The sequence below is a fragment of the Pan paniscus genome, chromosome X (assembly GCF_029289425.2).
Source record: "Pan paniscus chromosome X, NHGRI_mPanPan1-v2.0_pri, whole genome shotgun sequence".
Classification (NCBI taxonomy): domain Eukaryota; kingdom Metazoa; phylum Chordata; class Mammalia; order Primates; family Hominidae; genus Pan; species Pan paniscus.
The window spans coordinates 106,300,234-106,324,081 of record NC_073272.2 but is presented as its reverse complement, the minus strand read 5'-3'; the positions used below and the strand labels follow the sequence as shown (position 1 = coordinate 106,324,081).

At 34.8% G+C, this 23,848-nt stretch overlaps 1 protein-coding gene across 4 annotated transcripts in view; it reads right to left on the bottom strand.

Annotated features, from left to right (window-relative positions):
- The window catches only part of TBC1D8B (TBC1 domain family member 8B), a 73,052-nt gene that overhangs the window by 35,607 nt on the left and 13,597 nt on the right, over positions 1-23,848 (bottom strand). For all 4 annotated transcript variants that reach the window (XM_014343529.4, XM_063601818.1, XM_003819666.5 and 1 more), the window contains exons 2-8: positions 21,287-21,397; positions 19,065-19,183; positions 17,858-18,083; positions 16,593-16,833; positions 13,821-14,028; positions 12,718-12,885; positions 575-724 (exon numbers count right to left, since the gene is read on the bottom strand). In XM_014343529.4, the coding sequence (XP_014199015.1) occupies positions 575-724; positions 12,718-12,885; positions 13,821-14,028; positions 16,593-16,833; positions 17,858-18,083; positions 19,065-19,183; positions 21,287-21,397 (1,223 nt within the window). The remainder of the gene's footprint in view (positions 1-574; positions 725-12,717; positions 12,886-13,820; positions 14,029-16,592; positions 16,834-17,857; positions 18,084-19,064; positions 19,184-21,286; positions 21,398-23,848) is intronic.

Below are 23,848 nucleotides of genomic sequence, written 5' to 3'. Positions count from 1 at the left end.
ATCAAAACAACTAAATCTAGTGAGAAATTAACTTCTGCAAAATAACTTTCCCACTCTCTTTACCTTGAAACAACATCTATAGAAATTAAGAACATAGAAAACCAAAATCAGTATTCACCCAGGGGTGAAACACTGAATCCTTGTCATCATGAAAATCTTTTAAACTCATGTGAGCATAGCAGCTTAATTTACTATTTTAATTCTTAGCTAAACTCATATAAAAATGGTAAAAGTGTTATACTTGGGAGGCAAAGCTTTAAACCATCATTCTCCCCAAATCACATCTATGTCAGGATTAGAAATCCATGCAAATAAAACCCAATATCAATAAATATGTATGACTATTATGTATCTGTAAAAATCCCCAATGTCCAACTTTTATCTTTTATCTTCATTCCTGATAATAGTCCTTGTGTATAGTGGAACTAAATAAGTTACACAGTAGTACCTGCTGGAAAACTTTTCAAGTCCCAAAAGAAGAGTTTTCAGTTGTGGTACCTTCTAGTCTGCTTTTAAGATTTTTACTTTTCACCAAATGTTTCAGCCCATAGGTTTAAATATTTTGTTTTCCTACCATTTTAGAATTAAGAGTCTCCAAATTCTGAGGGTGAAATACTGTCATTAAGGCTTCAGTGTTCACAGTTTTACTGCATTCCCTCTGACTTGTCAAAGATTGCACCTCAAAATTATCAGATGGCTCTGTAGACTCAGAACTAATAGCAAGCTGAAAAAGAAAGAATGTAATTGTCCCAGATGCATGCTTACGTTTCTACAAGAAAAAAAAGTTCTAATGTTTACTGTCATTTATAAGCCACAATCTATATACATAACAAATATTAAAGCAATATCTCAGAGACATACCTATCAAAATTAGATATGTCAACAACCTGACCTCTAGAATGGCAAGCTCAGAACCTCTGTGAACACACTCCCCAACAAAAGCAACAAAATAGAGGCAAAACATTCAAAATAAACCATTTCAGAACACTGGAATTAACCAAAGGCATGCAATAAACTGAAAAGCACCTATTCGAGAAAAACTAATGAGCCTGCCTGAGTAAGACCAGAAGAGTCTGTGGGTCTTTTAACTCTATCCACCTGCCCAAGCTCAGAAATGAAAGCCAGTAGTATGGCAACCAGTGGATCCTTTGGAGTTTCATTAAAAGCCCTATCCCTAGGGCATAGACAATATTTGACCAAACTTGCAACTCCCTGGAAAATCTCTATTCCCAGGGTGTTGTTATCATTTGATTTCATTCACAGCTCAGCTTGGTGAAAAAACTCTGTTCCCAGGGTATTATAGAAAACAATAGCAATTGGTTGGTAACAACCCAGCTGTCCAAGGCTATGATTTCAGCTAGAGCAAACAAGAGCCTGGCTAAAGATTTAAAAGGAAGACCTGAAAAACCAGATGATGATGTGGAACTTTGAAGGGCTGCAACATATTCTTGGGGATCTAGAAGAATGAATACATGTACAGGGCTGTGAACATGCCTAGGAAAGAAATGGGACAGAAGAAGGCCCCAGTCACTCAACTCCGGCTATCTTTGAAAGCAGGGAATAAAAGCTAAAGCTGATGTGAAAATTGCCTGAAGTTTGACATATACCTTCACACAGATATCCTTGAGAAAAAGGTAGAATATTTGGTAGCATAAGGCATTTAAGGAAATCTAACCCATCACTGAATAACCACTAAATTATACTGATTCAGGGGGTGATCCAAGGAAGTCAGGCTTAAAAATAGAAACAAGAACTTAAAAAAGCAACCAATAGAAAGTGTCTTGAGGGGGCCCACTTGTTGGATTTTGTAAATAAAGACTGTAAAGTAGCTATTATAAATATATTCAAAGAATTAAAACTATGTTTAAAAAAATAAAGGACCCATTAAAAAGTGGGCAAAAGATCTAAATAGATACCTCACCAAGGAAGATATAAATGGCAAATAATCATATGAAAGAGGTTCAACATCAGATGTCACTGGGTAATTGCAAATTAAAACAACATTACACACCTATTAAAACCCAAAACATTGAAAATACCAATTGCTTATGAGGATGTGTTGATACAGGCATGCAATGTTAAATAAGCACAAATATATAAATTATACCCCTATGTTTCTTGCAGCACTACTCAAAATAGCCAAGATATGAAATCAACCTAAATGTCCACCAACAGATGGATGGATACAGAGAATGTGATAAATTTTTACAATGGAATACTATTCAGCCCAAAAAAGAATGAAACATTTTCATTTGCAGCGACATGGATGAACATGGAGAACATTATGTTAAGTGAAATAAGTCAGGCACAGAAAGATAAATAGCATATGTTCTCACTCATATGAAGGAGGTAAAAAGTTGAGCTCATAAAAGTATAGAGTGGAATGATGGTTATTAGAGGACAGAAAGTATGGGGTGGGAGGGTTGTACCATTTTACATTCCCAACAGCAATACATGAGTTTCAATTCTTCACATTCTCCTCAACAGTATTATCTGTCTTTTTAATTATAGCCACCCTAGTGGGTATGAAATGGTATCTCATTATGCTTTTGATTTGCATTTCTCTATTGACTAATGATATGAAAAATCTTTTAATGTGCTTATTGGCCATTTCTTTATTTTCTTTGGAGAAAAGTCTATTCAAATCCTTTAACCATTTTTAAAATTGGGTTGTTTGCCTTTTATTATTTAGTTGTAAGAGTTCTTCATACATTCTAGACAGCAGTCCCTTACCAGACATATAATTGGCAAATATTTCCTCCATTCTGTGGGTTGTCTTTTCACTTTCTTGATGATATCATTTGTAGCACAAAAGTTTTTAATTTTGATGTAATCCAATTTACCTATTTTTTCTTTAAGGTCACATGCTTTTGTTGTCATATCTATAAACAATTGCCTAATTCAAGATCATGAGGATTAACTCCTATGTGTTCTCTGAGAGTTTCATAGTTTCAGCTCTTACATTTTGGTCTTTGATCCATTTTAATTTAATTTTTGTGTATGTTTTAAGAAAAGAGTACAACATCTTTTTGGGGGTGGGGAGTATGTTGCTGTCCATTGTTTCAGCACCATTTGTTGAAAATAGTTCTTTCCCCCATTGAGTTAGCTTGGCCTTCTTGTTGAAAATTAACTGACCATAAATGTAAGAATGTATTTCTAGAGTCTCAACTATATTACATTGATCTACATGTCTCCCCTTATGCCAGTATCACAATGTCTTGTTTACTATAGCTGTATAATAAGTTTTGAAATTGGAAAGCATGAGTCTTCCAACTTTGTTTTTCCTTGTCAATACTGTTTTAGTTACTCTGAGTCTTTTGTATTTCCACATAAAACTTTATGAACACCAAAGTTTTACTCTTAAAACATATCAGTTACCCAGCTTCTATGGATTATAACTACACCAGCTATTGCAAGTTATTACTAGGAGTGCTAAAAAAAAAAAAGAAGAAAAGACTCACTAAGTTCATCCCTTAAACTTTTGTAAACCTTAGTAGCTTAAGTAAGATAAAGAATGCCCATGACTGAGGCAGAGGAAAAGTAGCAGCTTAGGGTGGACCAATCCAGTGGTACTTTAGTTTGAAATCCAAGAAGCCAGTACAAGCCCTAGCAGGGCTGGACATTAAGATTGGCTCTGAGTCCCCACCCAAATCTCATCTTGAATTGTAATAATCCCCATGTGTCAAGCATGGGACCAGATGGAGATAACTGAATCATGGGGACGGTTTACCTCATGCTGTTCTCATGATAGTGAGTGAGTTCTCAAGAGATCTGATGGTTTTATAAGGGGCTTCCCCCTTCATTCAGTACTCATTCTCTCTCCTTCCACCCTGTGAAGAGGTGCCTTCTGCCATGATAGTAAGTTTCTTGAGGCCTTCCCAGCCATGTGGAATTGTGAGTCAATTAAACCTCTTTGCTTTATTACCCAGTCTTGGGTATTTCTTCATACCAGTGTAAGAAAGGACTAATATAGTAAATTGGTACCAGGTAGTGGGGCGCTGCTGTAAAGATACCCAGAAATGTGGAAGCAACTTTGGAACTGGGTAACAGGCAGAGGTTGGAACAGTTTGGAGGTCTCAGAAGAAGACAGAAAGATGTGGGAAAGTCTGGAACTTCCTATAGACTTGTTGAATGGCTTTGACCAAAATGCTGATAGTAATATGGACAATGGACTTCTATAGACTTGTTGAATGGCTTTGACCAAAATGCTGATAGTAATATGGATAATGAAGTCCAGGTTGAGGTGGTCTCAGATGGAGATGAGGAACTTCTTGGGAAATGGAGCTTTAGTGAAAAGACTGGTGGCATTTTGCTCCTGCCCTAGAGATCTGTGGAACTTTGAACTTGAGAGAGATGATTTAGGATATCTGATGGAAGAGATTTCTAAACAGCAAAGTGTTCAAGAGGAAGCAGAGCAAAAAGTTTGGAAAATCTGTAGCCTGATGATGTGATGGAAAAGAAAAACTCATTTTCTGGGGAGAAATTCAAGCCGGCCACAGAGATTTGTGTAAGCAACAGGAGCCGAATGTTAATCACCAAATTTGGATGTCTCCAGGGCATATCAGAGATCTTCACGTCAGCCCCTCCCATCACAGGCCTGGAAGCCTAGGAGGGAAAAATGGTTTCGTGAACCTGGCCCAGGGCCCCCCTGCTCTATGCAGTCTCAGGACATGGTCCCCTCCATCCCAGCTGCTTCAGCTCCAGCTGTGGCTAAAAGAGGCCAAGGTTCAGTTCGGGCCATTGCTTCAGAGGGTGCAAGACCCAAGCCTTAGTGGCTTGCACATGGTGTTGGGCTACAGATGCACAGAAGTCACAGGTGCACAGAAGTCAAGAACTGAGGTTTGGAAACCTCTGCCTAGATTTCAGAGGATGTATGGAAATGCCTGGATGTCCAGGCAGAAGTTTGCTGCAGGGGTGGAGTCCTCATGGGGGAACCTCTGCTAGAGCAGTATGGAAGGAAAATGTGGGGTCGGAGCCCCCACATAGAGTCCCCATTGGAGCATTGCCTAGTGGAGCTATGAGAAGAGGGCCACCATCCTTCAGACCCCAGAATGGTAGATCCACTGACAGCTTGCACCTTGCACTTGGAAAAGCTGCAGGCATTCAATGCTAGCCTGTGAAAGCAGCCAGGAGGGGGGCTGTACCCTGCAAAGCCACAGGGGTGGAACTGCCCAAGGCTGTGGCAGCCCACCTCTCACATCAGTGTGACCTAGATATGAGACATGGAGTCAAAGGAGACCATTTCAGGGCTTTATGATTTGGCTGCCCTGCTGGATTTCAGACTTGTATGGGGCCTGTAGCCCCTTTGTTTTGGCCAATTTCTCCCATTTGGAATAGTGTATTTATCCAATGCCTGTACCCCCATTGTCTCTAGGAAGTAACTAACTTGCTTATGATTTTACAGGCTTATAGGCAGATGGGACTTGCTTTATTTCAGATGAGCCTTTGGACCCAGACTTTGGGTTAATGTGGGAATGAATTAAGACTTTAGGGGGCTGTTGGGAGGGCATGAGTGTGTTTTGAAATGTGAGGACATGAGATTTGGGAGGGGCCAGGGGTGGAATGATATGGTTTGGCTCTGTGTCACCACCCAAATCTCACCTTGAATTGTAATAATCCCCACGTGTCAAGGGCAGGACTAGGTGGAGATAATTGAATCATGGGCAGTTTCTCCCATGCTGTTCTCATGATAGTGAGTGAGTTCTCATGAGATCTGATGGTTTTATAAGGGGCTTCCCCCTTCGCTCAGCACTCATTTTCTCTCCTGCCACCCTGTGAAGAGGTGACTTCCACCATGATTGTAAGTTTCCTGAGGCCTCCCCAGCCACGCAGAACTGTGAGTCAATTAAACCTCTTTTCTTTATAAATTACCCAGTCTTGGGTATTTCATCATAGCAGCGTGAGAACAGATGAGTATAGATAGGATTCAAGGAAAGTTAAGGAGTATTCAAATCAATGTGTAAATAAAAGGGTAAGGTAGAAGAAGCCAATAAAGGAAAAATTAATGATTAGAGAGTATAGGTCTCAAATTGCAACAATTCCCTTCTTTTTTTTTAAATGCTTATTTTGACAAATCACATACTTGACAACTTAATATTAAGTTTAGCTGTTTGAACGAGGAGTTACATTTTTGCAAATACAGGTTGGAAAATTCATGGTTGTAGTCTGGATCTCAAGCACAGCACATTCCTTTAATTTAAATGACTGAATCATCAGTTTATCTATTGTTCTAAACTACAGGAAAAGTATCCCAGAGGGAAAAAAATAACCTCTTAAGCAATGAAACCCTAAACATAAATTTATAAGAGTGATGACAAGTATGTCAGTTCTATCCATTATTACCTCTTAAGTATTCATAAAGTCACGTTAAAACCTTCACCTTCATCAACAGGCAGTAGGTGGTTAGAAAATTTTAAAAAATGACAAAAGAAATAAAATAAAAAACATTTACCTTCAAAGATGGTAGTTTAATGTTTAAAATTTTGAAGAGTGTAATAAAGTAGATTATTCAAGGAACTAAACTTAAATTTTTTGAACATTTTTGCTCTGGCTCTTTTGAATGGAAACTTTTACCCATGGTGTTTTATATATATACTTGGATAAATATCTATATTTCTCTCCATTTATTTGGGTGTTCACACTTACGACAAATAAACTTGGCACTCATCAGACTTTTAGTGCCTGAGCAAAATCCGATCACATCTAGAAAGCAACATAGATTGTTAACTCTATAGCAGGTATTCTTAATCTGTTTCATTTTTATTATCTGACATTGATTTTACAATTATCATATGGCTCTAAAAGTGAAGGAAAGACAAAGCAAAGATTAACATTTCTTTATGTGTAAATTTCTACAAAATACTATATTTAAATTAGAATACTTCATAAACTCGGTATAATAAATGGTGGTTTGGGGGCCAGAGTTGACCTGTAAAACCAATAATTAAAACAAAAAAAATAAACAAATGCTTTTCTCAAATATCAGAAGCTTATCTTAAATAGGATCCTGTTCATAGTCCACAATTTAAAGGGTGTGAATTTCATTTTTAATAGTTTCTGGTTTCCCAACTTAGAAATAAATCTACCCCCACAGCTAAAAATCATTTTCCAAATTTATATTATGGTCATAGGAAGCACCTTATTCTTATCAAGGCAAGAAAAAATCAGTTATGTTGGTTAAACTACTATTTTGATCTACATTATCATGTAGGAAACCCATTACTTCTATTAAAAACTTAGTAAGATAGTCCTGGTTATGAAACTATCTTATTAAGATAATAACTATATTACATATAGTTAGTAACTATCTTACTAACTATATGAAACAAGTTATGTTTACATATTCTGTGATAATATGTAGAAGATACTTATTTGCCCATCTAAAAACTTTAAGGCATAAACTCAATTACTACCTTTCTTGACATTCCATAGTTTCTACAATTCATTCATAATGTAGTTTAAAAGCATCAGGCAAGGGATCTTCAGTAGTGCTTTCCATTCTTAGGCCACTTTGCTTAAAACTAACCTAAGAGGGCCCATTTTTCTTTCATTGAGTAGTTTTGAAAAATTACCTTATCTAGTAATAGTTCTTGATTATATGTGTCAATGAAAGTAAAAGATTCATGTATTTTTCCAAGCAGTTTATTAGAATTTTACTAAATCTCTTTATATGCCCAGATTTTAGTATAACTTATTAAAATGCAGAACATTTAAATATATACCCATATAAAAACTTGGATAGAACTGGTACTCATGCATAATTTCAATTACTTCTGGTAGGACTTGTTCTTTGTATCATGTCTTTGACATTCTCACAGGAAAGATTTCCTAAAGTACTTCCTGTATTCATATTTAGACTTGTTGATTTAGACTCTTGGAGATTTAAATTAAAAAGTCTTGCTGTTTGTACAAAAGTCAACAGGTTTATTAAAATTATAGAATGCAATTTTTCTCTTCGTTTCAGTAAAAGTGTAGTTATAAAAGAATATAGCTATAATTTCTGTTACTTAGAAATCAAATGGAACTAGCTCCTGTTTAAAAAGCTTTCTCTTTACTAAGTTTTTACGTGTACTATTATTAAAGCTAGATATATACAGATACTAAAATGGGTCAATATTCTTCATCATTGATAAGATAAAAATCTTAAGTGAAAACAGAATATTGTGGCAATTTAAAAATACATATTTCCAAGCAGATAGTATACTAGCTGGTATTTTGTACATATATTTATTAAAACCTCTAAAAACGAGTGAGAAACTAGAAAACTGTAGAATTCTGATGCATATTTGGAAAGATGGTAAACTCATTTTGAAACAAAATCCTTTCTTGACAACTGAGCATACTCAGCTACTAAAAGCACATGAAAGTTTTAAGGGGAACAGTTACAGCTCTTCAGGTTTTGGAAAAGCAAATTAAAGGAAAAAGAAAGATATGTTGAGCTTTGAAGCTAACACGCGGACTGAATGTGAAATAGAACAGAACAAGGAAAACATGATATAAGTAAGAATTTGGGAGCAATGGGAGAGAAAACTACTAAGGCTGGTCAGATTTTACTTGTATTCCCACATCAAACTAAGGAATATCCTGGGTACATACTAAAAGAGAATGAGAGATAATAAAGTTGGGGCAAGGAAAACCCTTGATGGCCAATGTAGAAATTCTGCGTCTGGAATTGAGATGGAAAAAAAAAATTAATTACATGTTTTCATTGTGCTTTTTAATTATCAAAGGGAAAATTAGTTTTATCAATACTGCATTATAATTGACTTAGCATATTATTTTCAATCTCTACTCTGGAGATAGCAGTAAAAGGCTCTATACTCCAATTCAAATAAAATAATATAGCCAATAAAGACACATTTAGTTTTTCTTTGAATTTTAATTAAAATACAAATAGCTATAATTTGATAAGTTGTATCAATCTATTAAAACTTGGGGTTCCTGGACATTGTAAAAGAAAATTCATTTGAATTTGACCTGTCTGCATTTCCATGAGAGACATATTAAACATCAAAATCCTCCTTGTCCTCTCTAATATTTTATTTATTTATTTATTATTATTATACTTTAAGTTTTAGGGTACATGTGCACAATGTGCAGGTTAGTTACATATGTATACATGTGCCATGCTGGTGTGCTGCACCCACTAACACGTCCTCTAGCATTAGGTATATCTCCCAATGCTATCCCTCCCCCCTCCCCCCACCCCACAACAGTCGCCAGAGTGTGATGTTCCCCTTCCTGTGTCCATGTGTTCTCATAGTTCAATTCCCACCTATGAGTGAGAATATGCGGTGTTTGGTTTTTTGTCCTTGCAATAGTTTACTGAGAATGATGGTTTCCAATTTCATCCATGTCCCTACAAAGGACATGAACTCATCATTTTTTAAGGCTGCATAGTATTCCATGGTGTATATGTGCCACATTTTCTTAACCCAGTCTATCATTGTTGGACATTTGGCTGTATATGTGCCACATTTTCTTAATCCAGTCTATCATTGTTGGACATTTGGCTTGGTTCCAAGTCTTGGCTATTGTGAATAATGCCGCAATAAACATATGTGTGCATGTGTCTTTATAGCAGCATGATTTATAGTCCTTTGGGTATATACCCAGTAATGGGATGGCTGGGTCAAATGGTATGTCTAGTTCTAGATCCCAGAGGAATCGCCACACTGACTTCCACAATGGTTGAACTAGTTTACAGTCCCACCAACAGTGTAAAAGTGTTCCTATTTCTCCACATCCTCTCCAGTACCTGTTGTTTCCTGACTTTTTAATGATTGCCATTCTAACTGGTGTGAGATGGTATCTCATTGTGGTTTTGATTTGCATTTCTCTGATGGCCAGTGATGGTGAGCATTTTTTCATGTGTTTTTTGGCTGCATAAATGTCTTCTTTTCAGAAGTGTCTGTTCATATCCTTCGCCCACTTTTTGATGGGGTTGTTTGTTTTTTTCTTGTAAATTTGTTTGAGTTCATTGTAGATTCTGGATATTAGCCCTTTGTCAGATGAGTAGGTTGCGAAAATTTTCTCCCATTTTGTAGGTTGCCTTTTCACTCTGATGGTTGTTTCTTTTGCTGTGCAGAAGCTCTTTAGTTTAATTAGATCCCATTTGTCAATTTTGGCTTTTGTTGCCATTGCTTTTGGTGTTTTAGACATGAAGTCCTTGCCCATGCCTGTGTCCTGAATGGTAATGCCTAGGTTTTCTTCTAGGGTTTTTATGGTTTTAGGTCTAATGTTTAAGTCTTTAATCCATCTTGAATTGATTTTTGTATAAGGTGTAAGGAAGGGATCCAGTTTCAGCTTTCTACATATGGCTAGCCAGTTTTCCCAGCACCATTTATTAAATAGAGAATCCTTTCCCCATTGCTTGTTTTTGTCAGGTTTGTCAAAGATCAGATAGTTGTAGATATGTGGCGTTATTTCTGAGGGCTCTGTTCTGTTCCATTGATCTATATCTCTGTTTTGGTACCAGTACCATGGTGTTTTGGTTACTGTAGCCTTGTAGTATAGTTTGAAGTCAGGTAGTGTGATGCCTCCAGCTTTGTTCTTTTGGCTCAGGATTGACTTGGCGATGCAGGCTCTTTTTTGGTTCCATATGAACTTTAAAGTAGTTTTTTCCAATTCTGTGAAGAAAGTCATTGGTAGCTTGATGGGGATGGCATTGAATCCGTAAATTACCTTGGGCAGTATGGCCATTTTCACGATATTGATTCTTCCTACCCATGAGCATGGAATGTTCTTCCATTTGTTTGTATCCTCTTTTATTTCCTTGAGTAGTGGTTTGTAGTTCTCCTTGAAGAGGTCCTTCACATCTCTTGTAAGTTGGATTCCTAGGTATTCTATTCTCTTTGAAGCAATTGTGAATGGGAGTTCACTCATGATTTGGCTCTCTGTTTGTCTGTTATTGGTGTATAAGAATGCTTGTGATTTTTGTACATTGATTTTGTATCCTGAGACTTTGCTGAAGTTGCTTATCAGCTTAAGGAGATTTTGGGCTGAGACAATGGGGTTTTCTAGATATACAATCATGTCGTCTGCAAACAGGGACAATTTGACTTCCTCTTTTCCTAATTGAATACTCTTTATTTCCTTCTCCTGCCTAATTGCCCTGGCCAGAACTTCCAACACTATGTTGAATAGGAGTGGTGAGAGAGGGCATCCCTGTCTTGTGCCAGTTTTCAAAGGGAATGCTTCCAGTTTTTGCCCATTCAGTATGATATTGGCTGTGGGTTTGTCATAGATAGCTCTTATTATTTTGAGATATGTCCCATCAATACCTAATTTATTGAGAGTTTTTAGCATGAAGGGTTGTTGAATTTTGTCAAAGGCCTTTTCTGCATCTATTGAGATAATCATGTGGTTTTTGTCTTTGGCTCTGTTTATATGCTGGATTACATTTATTGATTTGTGTATATTGAACCAGCCTTGCATCCCAGGGATGAAGCCCACTTGATCATGGTGGATAAGCTTTTTGATGTGCTGCTGGATTTGGTTTGCCAGTATTTTATTGAGGATTTTTGCATCAATGTTCATCAAGGATATTGGTCTAAAATTCTCTTTTTATGTTGTGTCTCTGCCAGGCTTTGGTATCAGGATGATGCTGGCCTCATAAAATGGGTTAGGGAGGATTCCCTCTTTTTCTATTGATTGGAATAGTTTCAGAAGGAATGGTACCAGTTCCTCCTTGTACCTCTGGTAGAATTCGGCTGTGAATCCATCTGGTCCTGGACTCTTTTTCGTTGGTAAGCTATTGATTATTGCCACAATTTCAGCTCCTGTTATTGGTCTATTCAGAGATTCAACTTCTTCCTGGTTTAGTCTTGGGAGAGTGTATGTGTCGAGGAATTTATCCATGTCTTCTAGATTTTCTAGTTTATTTGCATAGAGGTGTTTGTAGTATTCTCTGATGGTAGTTTGTATTTCTGTGGGATTGGTCGTGATATCCCCTTTATCATTTTTTATTGCGTGTATTTGATTCTTCTCTCTTTTTTTCTTTATTAGTCTTGCTAGCGGTCTATCAATTTTGTTGATCCTTTCAAAAAACCAGCTCGTGGATTCGTTAATTTTTTGAAGGGTTTTTTGTGTCTCTATTTCCTTCAGTTCTGCTCTGATTTTAGTTATTTCTTGCCTTCTGCTAGCTTTGGAAAGTGTTTGCTCTTGCTTTTCTAGTTCTTTTAATTGTGATGTTAGGGTGTCAATTTTGGATCTTTCCTGATTTCTCTGTCCTCTCTAATATTTTACTAGTAAACAGATATACCACTATTTTGCTTTTGGCCAGATTATGTAAATAAGGCTGACCTATAAGATATTAAATAAGAGATATCCAGACAGGTTTAAAATTGCTATGTCTTTGCAACAGTAAGAGGAGTCCTTTTTCAAGGCCTCACTGAATTCTCAAATATATTTTGACTTCTTAAAAACCAAACTATGTGAAAGTACAAGGTATATTTATATGGTAAACAGCAAATAGAGTAAAAGAAAGATCAAATTATAGTAATTTTATAATGTATGGGTTCCTAAAAATGAATAAAGTCCTTAATTCTCACTTCTGCTTAAGGATGTGAGTTAGACAATATAATTTCTTAGATTCTATCTTTAAAAAAAACCCCTGGGCATAAATAGGAAAGGTACTATGAATTCCTCTTGAAGAATGGACTACACTAAACACACACCTTTTTTTCCAAATGATTTGATTGCTGTATAATTAATTACCTCTGTGCTAATATCATGATATTGAGTTGAAGCTGCTCCGCATCTGAGCCTGAGTTTTGCTACCAGTTGTTCAAAGTCTTTAACTTCATGGAAGCGAAAAGCTGTTTTTCCTTTGATGCTAATGATGACAGATTTGCTGGAATCATTTGTCTTATCTATAGCTAAGACCTAGGGGGTGAAAAACATAGAGGTCAATTAAATTTTCCTTTATCGTTGACACCCTCAAGTAAAATGTGTTTGGCTTACTCTTTTGTGGCCAAAAGTTTTGGTCTATAGTATGACTTATTAAGAAATAGACTTTGGGTACTAGTTGCACCAATCATACAAGTAACCTCAGTGCAAGTTATTTCACTTCTCAAGAAAAAGGTCTAACATGTATCCTTTAAAAATGACAGTACAAATGTAAAAATTCAGTATCAAATACCAACAATTTATTGCTGACTTACGTAAAAGATGTCAATGTTATTTTTTTCTGACAGAGTACATCAAAAGTGATAGTCTAACTTTACCATTTAGTAAAGTCTTACAGCTCTTACTGAAAGTGAAAATTTTAAAACTTTAAAATTTAAAAACAAGATAAGCATTTAGGTTAATGCAAAATGGAGCTTGATCATTCAAAAATGTATGACATTCTCAGCAAACTATCGCAAGGACAAAAAAACCAAACACCGCATGTTCTCACTCATAGGTGGGAATTGAACAATGAGAACACATGGACACAGGAAGGGGAACATCACACACCAGGGCCTGTTGTGGGGTGGGGGGAGGGGGGAGGGATAGCATTAGGAGATATACCTAATGTTAAGTGACGAGTTAATGGGTGCAGCACACCAACATGGCACATGTATACATATGTAACTAACCTGCACATTGTGCACATGTACCCTAAAACTTAAAGTATAATAATAAAAAAAAGACTTTACTAAATGGAACTGAGAATATCTCGGAAGGCTGTACTCTTATTCTGAAGAATAATTATTTTAAATTACTAAAAGGATATTGCATCTTGAGGTTTTAATAATTTATAGAATTAAAGGACATTTTACTCTGTGAAGGATAACATTTTCAAACTAAAAACTGATATGTAACCAAAATTATATTACCTCTCGCAGTGGAATGATTACACTACACTGATTGCCATCTTGGCTAGCAAAGCAGATATAATTTTCTGAGATGCACATTTTCCCATGAGTATTGAAGTGGCTGAATGGTACCCATAAGAAACATTCATGTACTTCTTTCAAACTCTCTCCTTTGGGCAGCCTAAAAAAGGCATTAAATTGCTCACTGTGGGCTCTATTTTCCAGACCTCTGTAGGAAAGAAAAAATGGGATGAGGCACAAATGAATTCTTAGAAATGAATTCTAAGGTATACATATGCCTATATTGACTAATCTACATACACTGTGCACACAGATTAAACACTAAAAATGCTATATTTTTCAACAAATTCTGAAATAGAAAAAAATACACTGATTCCTTGCAAACTCCTTTTGTTTGTTCTTTTCTTCCAATTTCATTTTATTAGTAGATTAAAATGCACAAAAGTTAGAGATCATGTAGGTCTTCAAACTATCTCTAAGGGGTGATTTCCTAGAAGACTATTATATTATCATATAGGCATAATATGTGACTATGGTTAAAATCAATCCTGGAAGACAACAATATTCCTATCTGGTTACCAGAAAATCAAGCGAGTTACCCAGTTCAAGTAAAATAAAATAATGAAAATTTGTGGCATAAAAATTTAGAGGGAAAGAGTAGTCTATTAAAGACGATATTAAAAATTAAGTGAAGTAAAATTTTAAATGAATGTTTTAAAAAATCTAAAGTAGAAGTATGATAAAATAATACTGCTTGTACTATGTTGGGCACAGGATAGGTGTCAATAAATACAGAGGGCTTATTAACTGATAGACAAATGTAGCCTTTGTGTAAAAAGCAATTGCTTTAAATAGTATAATTTTTTCTAGGCACACGAAACAATTGCATTAAGCAGCAATGCCATCTGGGATAATAAGTAAATAATGCAAGTTCTAACTCAAATCCAACAAAGCTAAAACTAAATTCATTCTTCCTGCATATACTATTTAAATATGTGGTAGTTCATCATGTCTTTCAAAATACTTTGGATAAACATGAACAGAAAAACACAACCATGTTAATTTTTACCTCAGTTAAATGGTATTTTTTTCAAACTGGGAAAGCTAATAAAACAAATAAATTGCAATTTTGTGGGTTCACTATTATTTAAATAAAATAAAGTCCATTTATGTGAATAGAAAGTTGTCCATGATATAAGAGAAAAAAAGCAGATTGTAGAACAATGTCTGATGTCCAGACCTATTTTTGCAAATATTTATAAATTCATGCATTAAAAAGCCTAGAAGGATATACGCTAAACTTAACTATCATTACTGTGCTTCTGTATTGTTTAAACTATAAAAGTAATACATATTTGTAAAAACAATAAGCAGAGCAATAAAGATATTCCATTTTATAAAAAAGCCATTTGGAGACTAAGTCCCAATAAATTACTGTTCTTTTTAACTTACTAGAAAAAAAGATGTAGATATGTACGATTTTCAATGGGCTCTCCTAAAAATGCACACAGACAAAAATGGATTTATTATATCTTAATTAAATACCGATTTGGTGATGAATAACTCATTGATAGCCTTTTAGACTATATTTTAAGGGAAATAAAATGGCAAAACAGTTTGTTTATGGTTGCCAATCAAGAAATGAAATACAAAAACAAACGCCCACCTATAATATAATACAAACAGGATTCTTAATCCTTATAGAATTCTATTTATAAATCATGCATACTGAGACCTAGTTTTGGTACTGAAGTATAAAAAATTTACCTTGCTGATCTAATTTCCATAAAAGCAGGGAGGCTCACAAACAAATCCTTATGTATATCAATTTTAGGAATAGTTTAGGAACAGGTAAGAGGAACAACTGTACCCAATGAGGGCTATGTAGTGATCATACAACCTTCTAGGTCACTTGTTCTGGTCCATCCATAGGACTTCGGCTTAGGTTCCTCTTATACTTTCCCATATAGTCTATACTGTCATCCTCCTTGCCAGAAGCTGCTTTCACTAGCTATTTCTGGATCATCTCCTCTCCTTTTCCCCTTTGGCATGCTCATTTTAGTCAACTGTTCAGAATGTTCAGCAGGATAAAAGATATCTGGTCAGTTTCAACAAACCAAATATAATGGCAAACAGCTATCAGACACATACTTCTGAAGGAGGCACTAATAATGATTAATATTTGCCTCATATTTTATATTTTACAAAGTGCTTTCACACATGTCATGCCCATTCCTCATAAGTGCCCTCTGAGGTAGAAATGACAGATGAGGAAACTGAGGTCCTGAGAGGTATGACTTGTCTAAGGGTTGTTCTACTTTCATTCTAAAGTCCATGCTCCACTGACTCCACGAACTTGCCTCTTCATTAAAAAATGTTTTCTGTAAGTTATTTTAAAAAATAAACAATATATTTAACAATTTCAGAACCAAACTGTCTAGACTATTCATAGAGAAATTTAGAGTTAGACTAACCACACATAAAAATCTCTGCATTTCTAAAAGCATTCCAGGGCAAGTCCTATCTGAATCTCAAGAAATAATTTTCAAATCTAACTTCTATTATTTCTTACAATTAAATTTCCTGGAGAGAAGGGTACTATTTATGTAATGCATATGAATAAACTCACAAAACACACACACACCCACAATCAACTCCAAAAAAAAACCCTATCATATAATATAGAAGAGTTAACTTTTAATGGTAAGCAATACTATCTTCATTCTTATGGTCAAACAATACTTTGAAAAGTAAAAATTAAGCTTTGAATACCTTTTGGTGATCTGTAGAGGATTATAAAGGACTGGGTCATTATCAAATGTTTCCTTATCAAAAAGTCTTCTAATGGCATAGTTTGCCAGCTGTTCCATAAGAAGGTATGTTTGGTTAATGTGCAAAAACATTGAAAAGTAGTGATTCTCTCCTTGGGAACACACGTGAATACTCTCTGTCAGTATGACATTTGAAGTCTTTTCAAGTTTTGAGACTTCATCCCAGGAGATAATGAGTTTTACTGCAAATAAGAGGTATAAGCAGATATGATTAAATTTTCATAGTGATTTATGTTTATTAATCAGGTCTTCTGAAACAATAGTTAATCCCTTGAAAAATACTATAAACAGCTAAAATAGTTTAGAGTTCAAGATTAGTTAAAAATTTGAAGCATCAACATGAACGTGCAAGAATTGGTGATTCCAGGAAGAGATCTAATTTTAAATAATTTCTTTTGAGATAGAGTCTCACTCTGTTGCTCAGACTGGAGTGAGGTGACATGATCATGGCTCATTACAGCCTTGACCTCCCGGGTTCAAGTGATTCTCACATCCCAAGTAGTCCCCCCAAGTAGCTGGGACTACAGGCATGTGCCACCATGCCCAGTTAATGTAAATTTTTTTTTTTTTTGTAGAGACAGAGTCTCACTATATTGCTCAGGTTCGTCTTGAACTCCTGGGCTCAAGTGATCCTCCTGCCTTGGCCTCCCAAAGTGCTAGGATTATAGGCGTGAGCCACTGTGCCCAATTTAATTTTAGATAATTTTTTTAAAAAATGATTCTGATTTGATATTTAAATCTATCTCTTTATATAATTACATAATTATATAACTACCAATGTAAAAGCTGTTTGTATGCTATAAATAGCACTGTTTGATTCTTCTTTGTAGCTACAAAGTGAGATGTGGGCCATTAGGTACTATGGCCACTATATTCAAATTGTATGTTTAAAATAGATTAAAACACAGACTAAAGCATGTAGGTAGTTCATAACAAGGAATTGAAAGCAGTCATATGCCAGATCATCATCATTTAATACTGACTCACTTCCCACGATATGCAAGGCATTCTATATACACTTCTAATGGTTTTATGTTAAGCAACCAGTCTTAAAAGAGTTCTTTCCCTAGATGAAATAAACTTTTTATTGTACAGTTTAATTACCTTTAATATCAATCCTATTATTTTATTTACAACCTAACATCATTAGAGTTGGTAGGTCAGACAGCAAATTCAAGGCCATAGTAAGCAATAGAAACCACTTACTTTCTGATCCCAACAAAAAAGAATAGAAGCTCAGAAAGTTGGTGCTAAGATAAAGCCAACCCTGACAAGGAACCCGTCCTTTCCAATAACTGCATGAATAATAGGTCACTAACTTCTCCTTCTCTGGTAAACCAAAACATTTTTCAAATTTCAAAAGGGCTTCTCGAAATTTCTCAGGATCATCTTCTTTTGCAAAACAATGTTTTCCCTCTTCAGCAATTAATCCCTAAAGGAGACAAAATATTTTCTGAAAATTCATCACCTACCAACAAAAATATATTTCATACATTCAAACAGTTGATTGAATACAATTGTACAGTCAGCCCTCCATATCCATGGGTTCCTCATCCATGGATTCAACCAACCAGGGATTGAAAATATTTGGGAAAAAAATTCTACAAAGTTCCAAAAAGCAAAACTTGAATTTGCCATGCACCGAGGACTATGCAGAGTCCACTCAAATGAAGTGATGCATAGGCATTGTATTAGGAATGAATAGTCTAGAGATGACTTTAGGTATATAGGCAGATGTGCATAGGTTATATGCAAATACTATGCCATTTTATATTAGGAGACTTGAGCATCTGTGAATTTTGGTATCTACAGCGGCGGCCAGAACCAATCCCCATAGATACCTAGGGACGACTGTATATATCTATACAGGTACATATATCATATGTGTGTACATAGATAATTCTCTTAGGACAGAGGTAAGCAAATTTTCTTCAGTTTTGTGCTTAGGTTTTTTTCTGAATGCCTCATAAGGAACTACTACAAATACAAGTGCTAAATATATTTTTTTGAATGAACAAATGGTTTATTCAACTCAAAACTCAAGAGATATTGAAATAAAAATGCCCCTAAAAGCACTCACAAGGGCACCAAAGACAAACATTTAATGAAAGGGGAAAAAAGTAAATCCAGCTCATGAGAAAATATATAAAATTCTGAAAACTATATGTCAGTAATTGGTACCTAAAGAATAACCAGTATGTTTTAAGAGAATATTTCAATATCTATCAATCTCCCCCTGTGCTAAAGACTTTACAGTTTTCTTTAGCACACTGATTCTGAAATTCATATGTTCGTTTCTACCAATCCTGAAAGGTGCCAGTGAAACAATGACCTTCCATGCAAACTTTGATCCTCATACATGAGAGTCAAAGGTTTTGGCACTCCATCTACAAGATATATCCGTGCCACTTACTCTTATTTTTCCTTGTACAAAATTAGTAATATCTTCATTTGAATCAAATACAGATAAGGTCTTCATAATATTTTGTTCCAACCAATCCCAATGCTTGGTTATTTCTTCTCTGTTGGCTCCTGATTAATAACACAAGAAAATAAAACACTCAAGGAAAACTCCACAACAAAACTGCTCTTGTTATTTAAAAGCATAGTTTAAAAAGAAATAACACTTTCACTTTAAAAAATGATGGTCATAAAGGAGTAAAATATTTACATTTATTCCTACTTTATCCCTCTATGTGGGCATGAACAGTACTTCTCATAAATAGAAAGAACAAAACATTTAATGAAAGGGGAGTAAAGTAAATCCAGCTCATGAGAAAATATATAAAATTCTGAAAACAAGATGCTAGTAACTGGTGCCTAAAGAATAACCAGTATCTTTTAAGAAAATATGTAGAGTACCAGAAAATACATAATGTGTAATTCAATCCTTGGTCTCCAAATAATGCAGTTAGTACTGTGTCTATAATATGTGTGGCTGAAAACAGCATGTATGTGACAATCCTATGCATGCTAAGTAAATGTAGATTTTAACTGTGGCCACTCTACTTATTTCAGAAGCCACAAAACCTTTGCTCAGAGCAACCCCATTCATCAAAAGACCTAGTAAACTTACAGAAATTTCATACAGGAGGTTAGAAATTCTGTAGCAAGGTTAAATCCATGTGACCCGCTGAATCAGTGTTAAGAGGTTTGCTGAGGGTGAGATTAAACATTATTAGCCCTAGTCGCTTTGACTTGAAGAATATTTCAGTATCTATCAATCTCTTCCTATCACTCACATACCATTAAAGTCTTCTCAGCACTATGGATTATATAAATATTCAAAAGAAATATGCTGACTTTTTAGTATATTTTATAATATATGGAGACTGGCATATTAAAAAATTTGTTGACATTGCAAATGGCCTATTTCCTACAATTCAATCAGAATTTTATTCATGCTACTAAGTCACCATAGCAAGAGTAATAACTGTCTTTAATGGACCACAAATAAAAGCCATGGGGGAAATGTTAAGGCCTTAAGTTTGATTCTTTTGGTATAAGGAAGCTTCATTAGTAGGTAACTACACTATTTCTGCATCAGGTTAATTTGGGGGAAATAAGTTATACAATCATCTTTATTTAAGTAGAAAGGCCTTTTTTTTAAAAAAAATAATTTTTACTAACCAGATTTAGAGTTGAGATTACAGAATTCTCGTGATGTCAGCAGGTATAATGTCAACTTCATTTAGGTTAAGTGACATTCAATTTAAGAGGGCCAGGAGGAAAGACTCACTGGCAACACTAAAAGAAATTTAGGCGGAAATATAAAAAACAAGCCACACAACCTAAAAAATTAATTGTATGCTATATGTTCACACATATGAATGTTCCAGAAACTCATGTGCTTTTGTTCTTTTGAAAAAATTATAATATATCTACTTTAGAAGAGAGGGGGATAAGAAGAAAGGCAGTTTTTCAATATCAAAAAGGCTAGAAATCTGGGATTCTAATTTAGACCAACATTATAATGGCATCATAAAAGGAAGTAAGAAACTGTCAATGCAGCTTTTTAAAAATTTATTTTGACTTGCTTTATTAGAAAGGATTATCCTAATTCCTTTTCTACCCATAATATATATGTTGAAGCATCTGAACCACCCTGGCATGAATGAATATGTAACATTAACTGTAAGACATTCCTTCATATTTCAAGGATATGATGCTTTTTCTGAGAAGGTGGGAATGAATAAAAAAGGTTTAATTTTCCAGGCTTATACTTCCTTAGGAGTCATTATGTTTTGGGTTCACAGATAACTTCAGATTCTTCTCATTTGAGTTATTAGTAATGAAACAATTTATTTCATGGAGAAGTTCTCATCTTCCCAGCAGTTGGATAAAGCAGAAGTTGAAGAAAGGAGTTATATAGCAGTAACAGTGACCAAAATCTGTGCAGAATCAGCCCTGCTAGACCACATGCTTCAGGTCCCTCACACCAATGGATTTAAAAAAAAAAAAAACTTAATAACCCATATCCTTTAAAAATAGAGGTCTTGCTATTCTCTCAAAGTAAAGTTGCACATTTAATTTGTTTTTAAATCTCAAAGCAACTACAGACTATAAATAAATATGAATACTCAGCTTTGTAGTACCCTTATTTAATTTGAATTATGTTTTAAAAATCATACTCACCACATGCAATTGACAAGTAAACTTGAGAATCTGGTGTCTGGTGTAGGATGCGAAATGGAGCTACTTTAGCAGTAGAGTCTAAGACTGAATCAAGAGTCCCAACCAGAAGCCCTGTTGTAATAGAAAGATTGTTGAAATAAGGACTTTACAAGAGATAAATCAAATCTGTATCACTTCATATGACAAACTAATAAATTTATTTTAAAACTTTTCTAGCCCATAGAGTCCTTACAGAGATTTTTCTTAAAGAAAAAATATATTTGGGATAAAGAAAGATTACAGTATGCCAATGTGAGTAGTATCTGAGAAAATTATCTTTCAATAAAAGAGTTAAGTCAGCTTCAATTGTCCAAATCTCAAAATGTATCTGCAGCACTTATGTATCTCGTTCATAAGGTTGTATGTATATTAGATAAGAATGTAGAATATAGTACTATAGACTAACTGGGTTTAAATTCTGGCTCTGTCGCTTGTGTCAACTTGAGCAAGTTAAAGTACTTACCCTTTCTGCATCCTCATTTGTAAAATAAGGTTAAAACAGATCCTACTACAAAGGGCTGTTGTAAAGATTAAATGAGTTGTTACATTTAACGCACTTAGAGCAATGCTTAGCACACAGTAAAACACCCAATATTAGTTAATACTATTATTATTCAAGAAAATCTTAGATATTTAAACAAGATAAAACCTTGATTAAATAAAATGCTTCTGTACAGGGATTTTCTTTTCAACAATTCTTAATTCCTCAATTAGGAATTCAAGGCTCTTGATCAATTAGTTCCAGTTTAATAATCTAATTATATTTCCTACTATTTCCTAGAACAAAGTTCACTGTTTTCTTAAACAACCAGCTAATTTCTCCCATGGGGTCTTTGCTAAGCAATTATCATTTTACCTAGAAATGCTAATGAAAAAAAAAAAGAAATCCTAATGAAAGTCTTCTAGTCCAGTCCAACTAATCTGAATTCTACATTTTCTTCAAGACCCACTTCCCCTATGAAATCCTCACTGGCTATCCCAAGCAATAATACTTTCCCTTTTCTCTGAATATTCATAGGACTTAGAGTCTATACAGGTTGAGTATCCCTTATATGAAATGCTTGTGACCAGAAGTGTTTCAGATTTCAGATTTTTTCAGGTTTTGGATTAAGTGCATACACATACTGAGATATCTTGGGGATGGGACCCAGGTCTGAACATGAAACTTATTTGTTTCATATATACCTTATACATATAGCCCGAAGATAATTTTATACAACATTTTAAATAATTTTATGCATGAATTTTGACTGCAACCTGTCACATGAGGTCAGGTGTGGAAATTTTCCATTTGCGGCATCATGTCAGCAATCAATGTTTCGGATTTTGGAACATTTCAGATTTTTCATTTTTAGATTAGTGATGTTTAACCTGTACTACACAACCTAGCATATATTAGGCTGGTTATTATAACTACTTTCTAAGAGCTTCATGTATATAATTTTTGTCTCTTTATCTAGATTATTTGTCCTCTGAGGACAATAACCATGTCTTCTGTCTCTGTGTTTATATCCATAACTTTCAACATATTGCTGCACAATAAGGATATAGTTTGTTGATTTAACCATATCAATGGGATGGCTGAAATATATAAATTTACCTTCCTTTTCTGGAAGCTCTGATTGGTTGAGTGTTGGTTTTGCTTTATGAGGCATTTCCCTTTAATTTAGAATACAGATTTTTAAGAAAAATTTAAATCAATTATAAACCAGGCTTTTGGCTCTCTTCCTATTTTGACCCACTTAAAAAGAATTGAGATTTTAAGCAAGGTTTGAATGAGAATATAGATAGATTGGCAGATGCTCACATCTGCCTCACATCACTTCCTATCACATTAGGAAGTTATATGCATAGAAGGAGGTAAATTAGAAGAGTAGGAGATAAGACAAAGACATAAAGAGAAATTTGGCTTAGCTGAAAGGAAAGGATAGGAGAGTAGATACAGGAATTGATAAAAAGTAAAAACAGGAGTCACAAATGCAGCATAGCATCAATTAGCAATTTTCTGAGGATTTTGATAGGGCAAAGTTCAAGAAAGAAGATTTTGGCAATGGCAGTATGTGCAGATTATAGAGGTAAGAAGTTATCTGATATGAAAAAAAGTTCAAGTATGAATTGAAGCTTTTAAAAAATAGAAATGAGAAAACTGACAAATATTATGAAAGAGAAAGTATTGGGGAAAAGACAATGAGAATGAGGATGAGGGAAACAGAAAATAATTATATTTCAACTAATGAGGAGGGAATTACTGATGGGTTTGGGGATAAAAGGAAAAATAATTCTATCACTTTTAGCATTGAAATAGTGACTATGAGAAATTGGAGATTTGGTAAAGTAAAAAGAAAGAAAAGTAGGAGCCAAAATATGCAGATAGTGTCTTCAGAACTATGTGATTAAAATTACTGAGTATTTTATTCTCTTTGAAGCAATTGTGAATGGGAGTTCACTCATGATTTGGCTCTCTGTTTGTCTGTTATTGGTGTATAAGAATGCTTGTGATTTTTGTACATTGATTTTGTATCC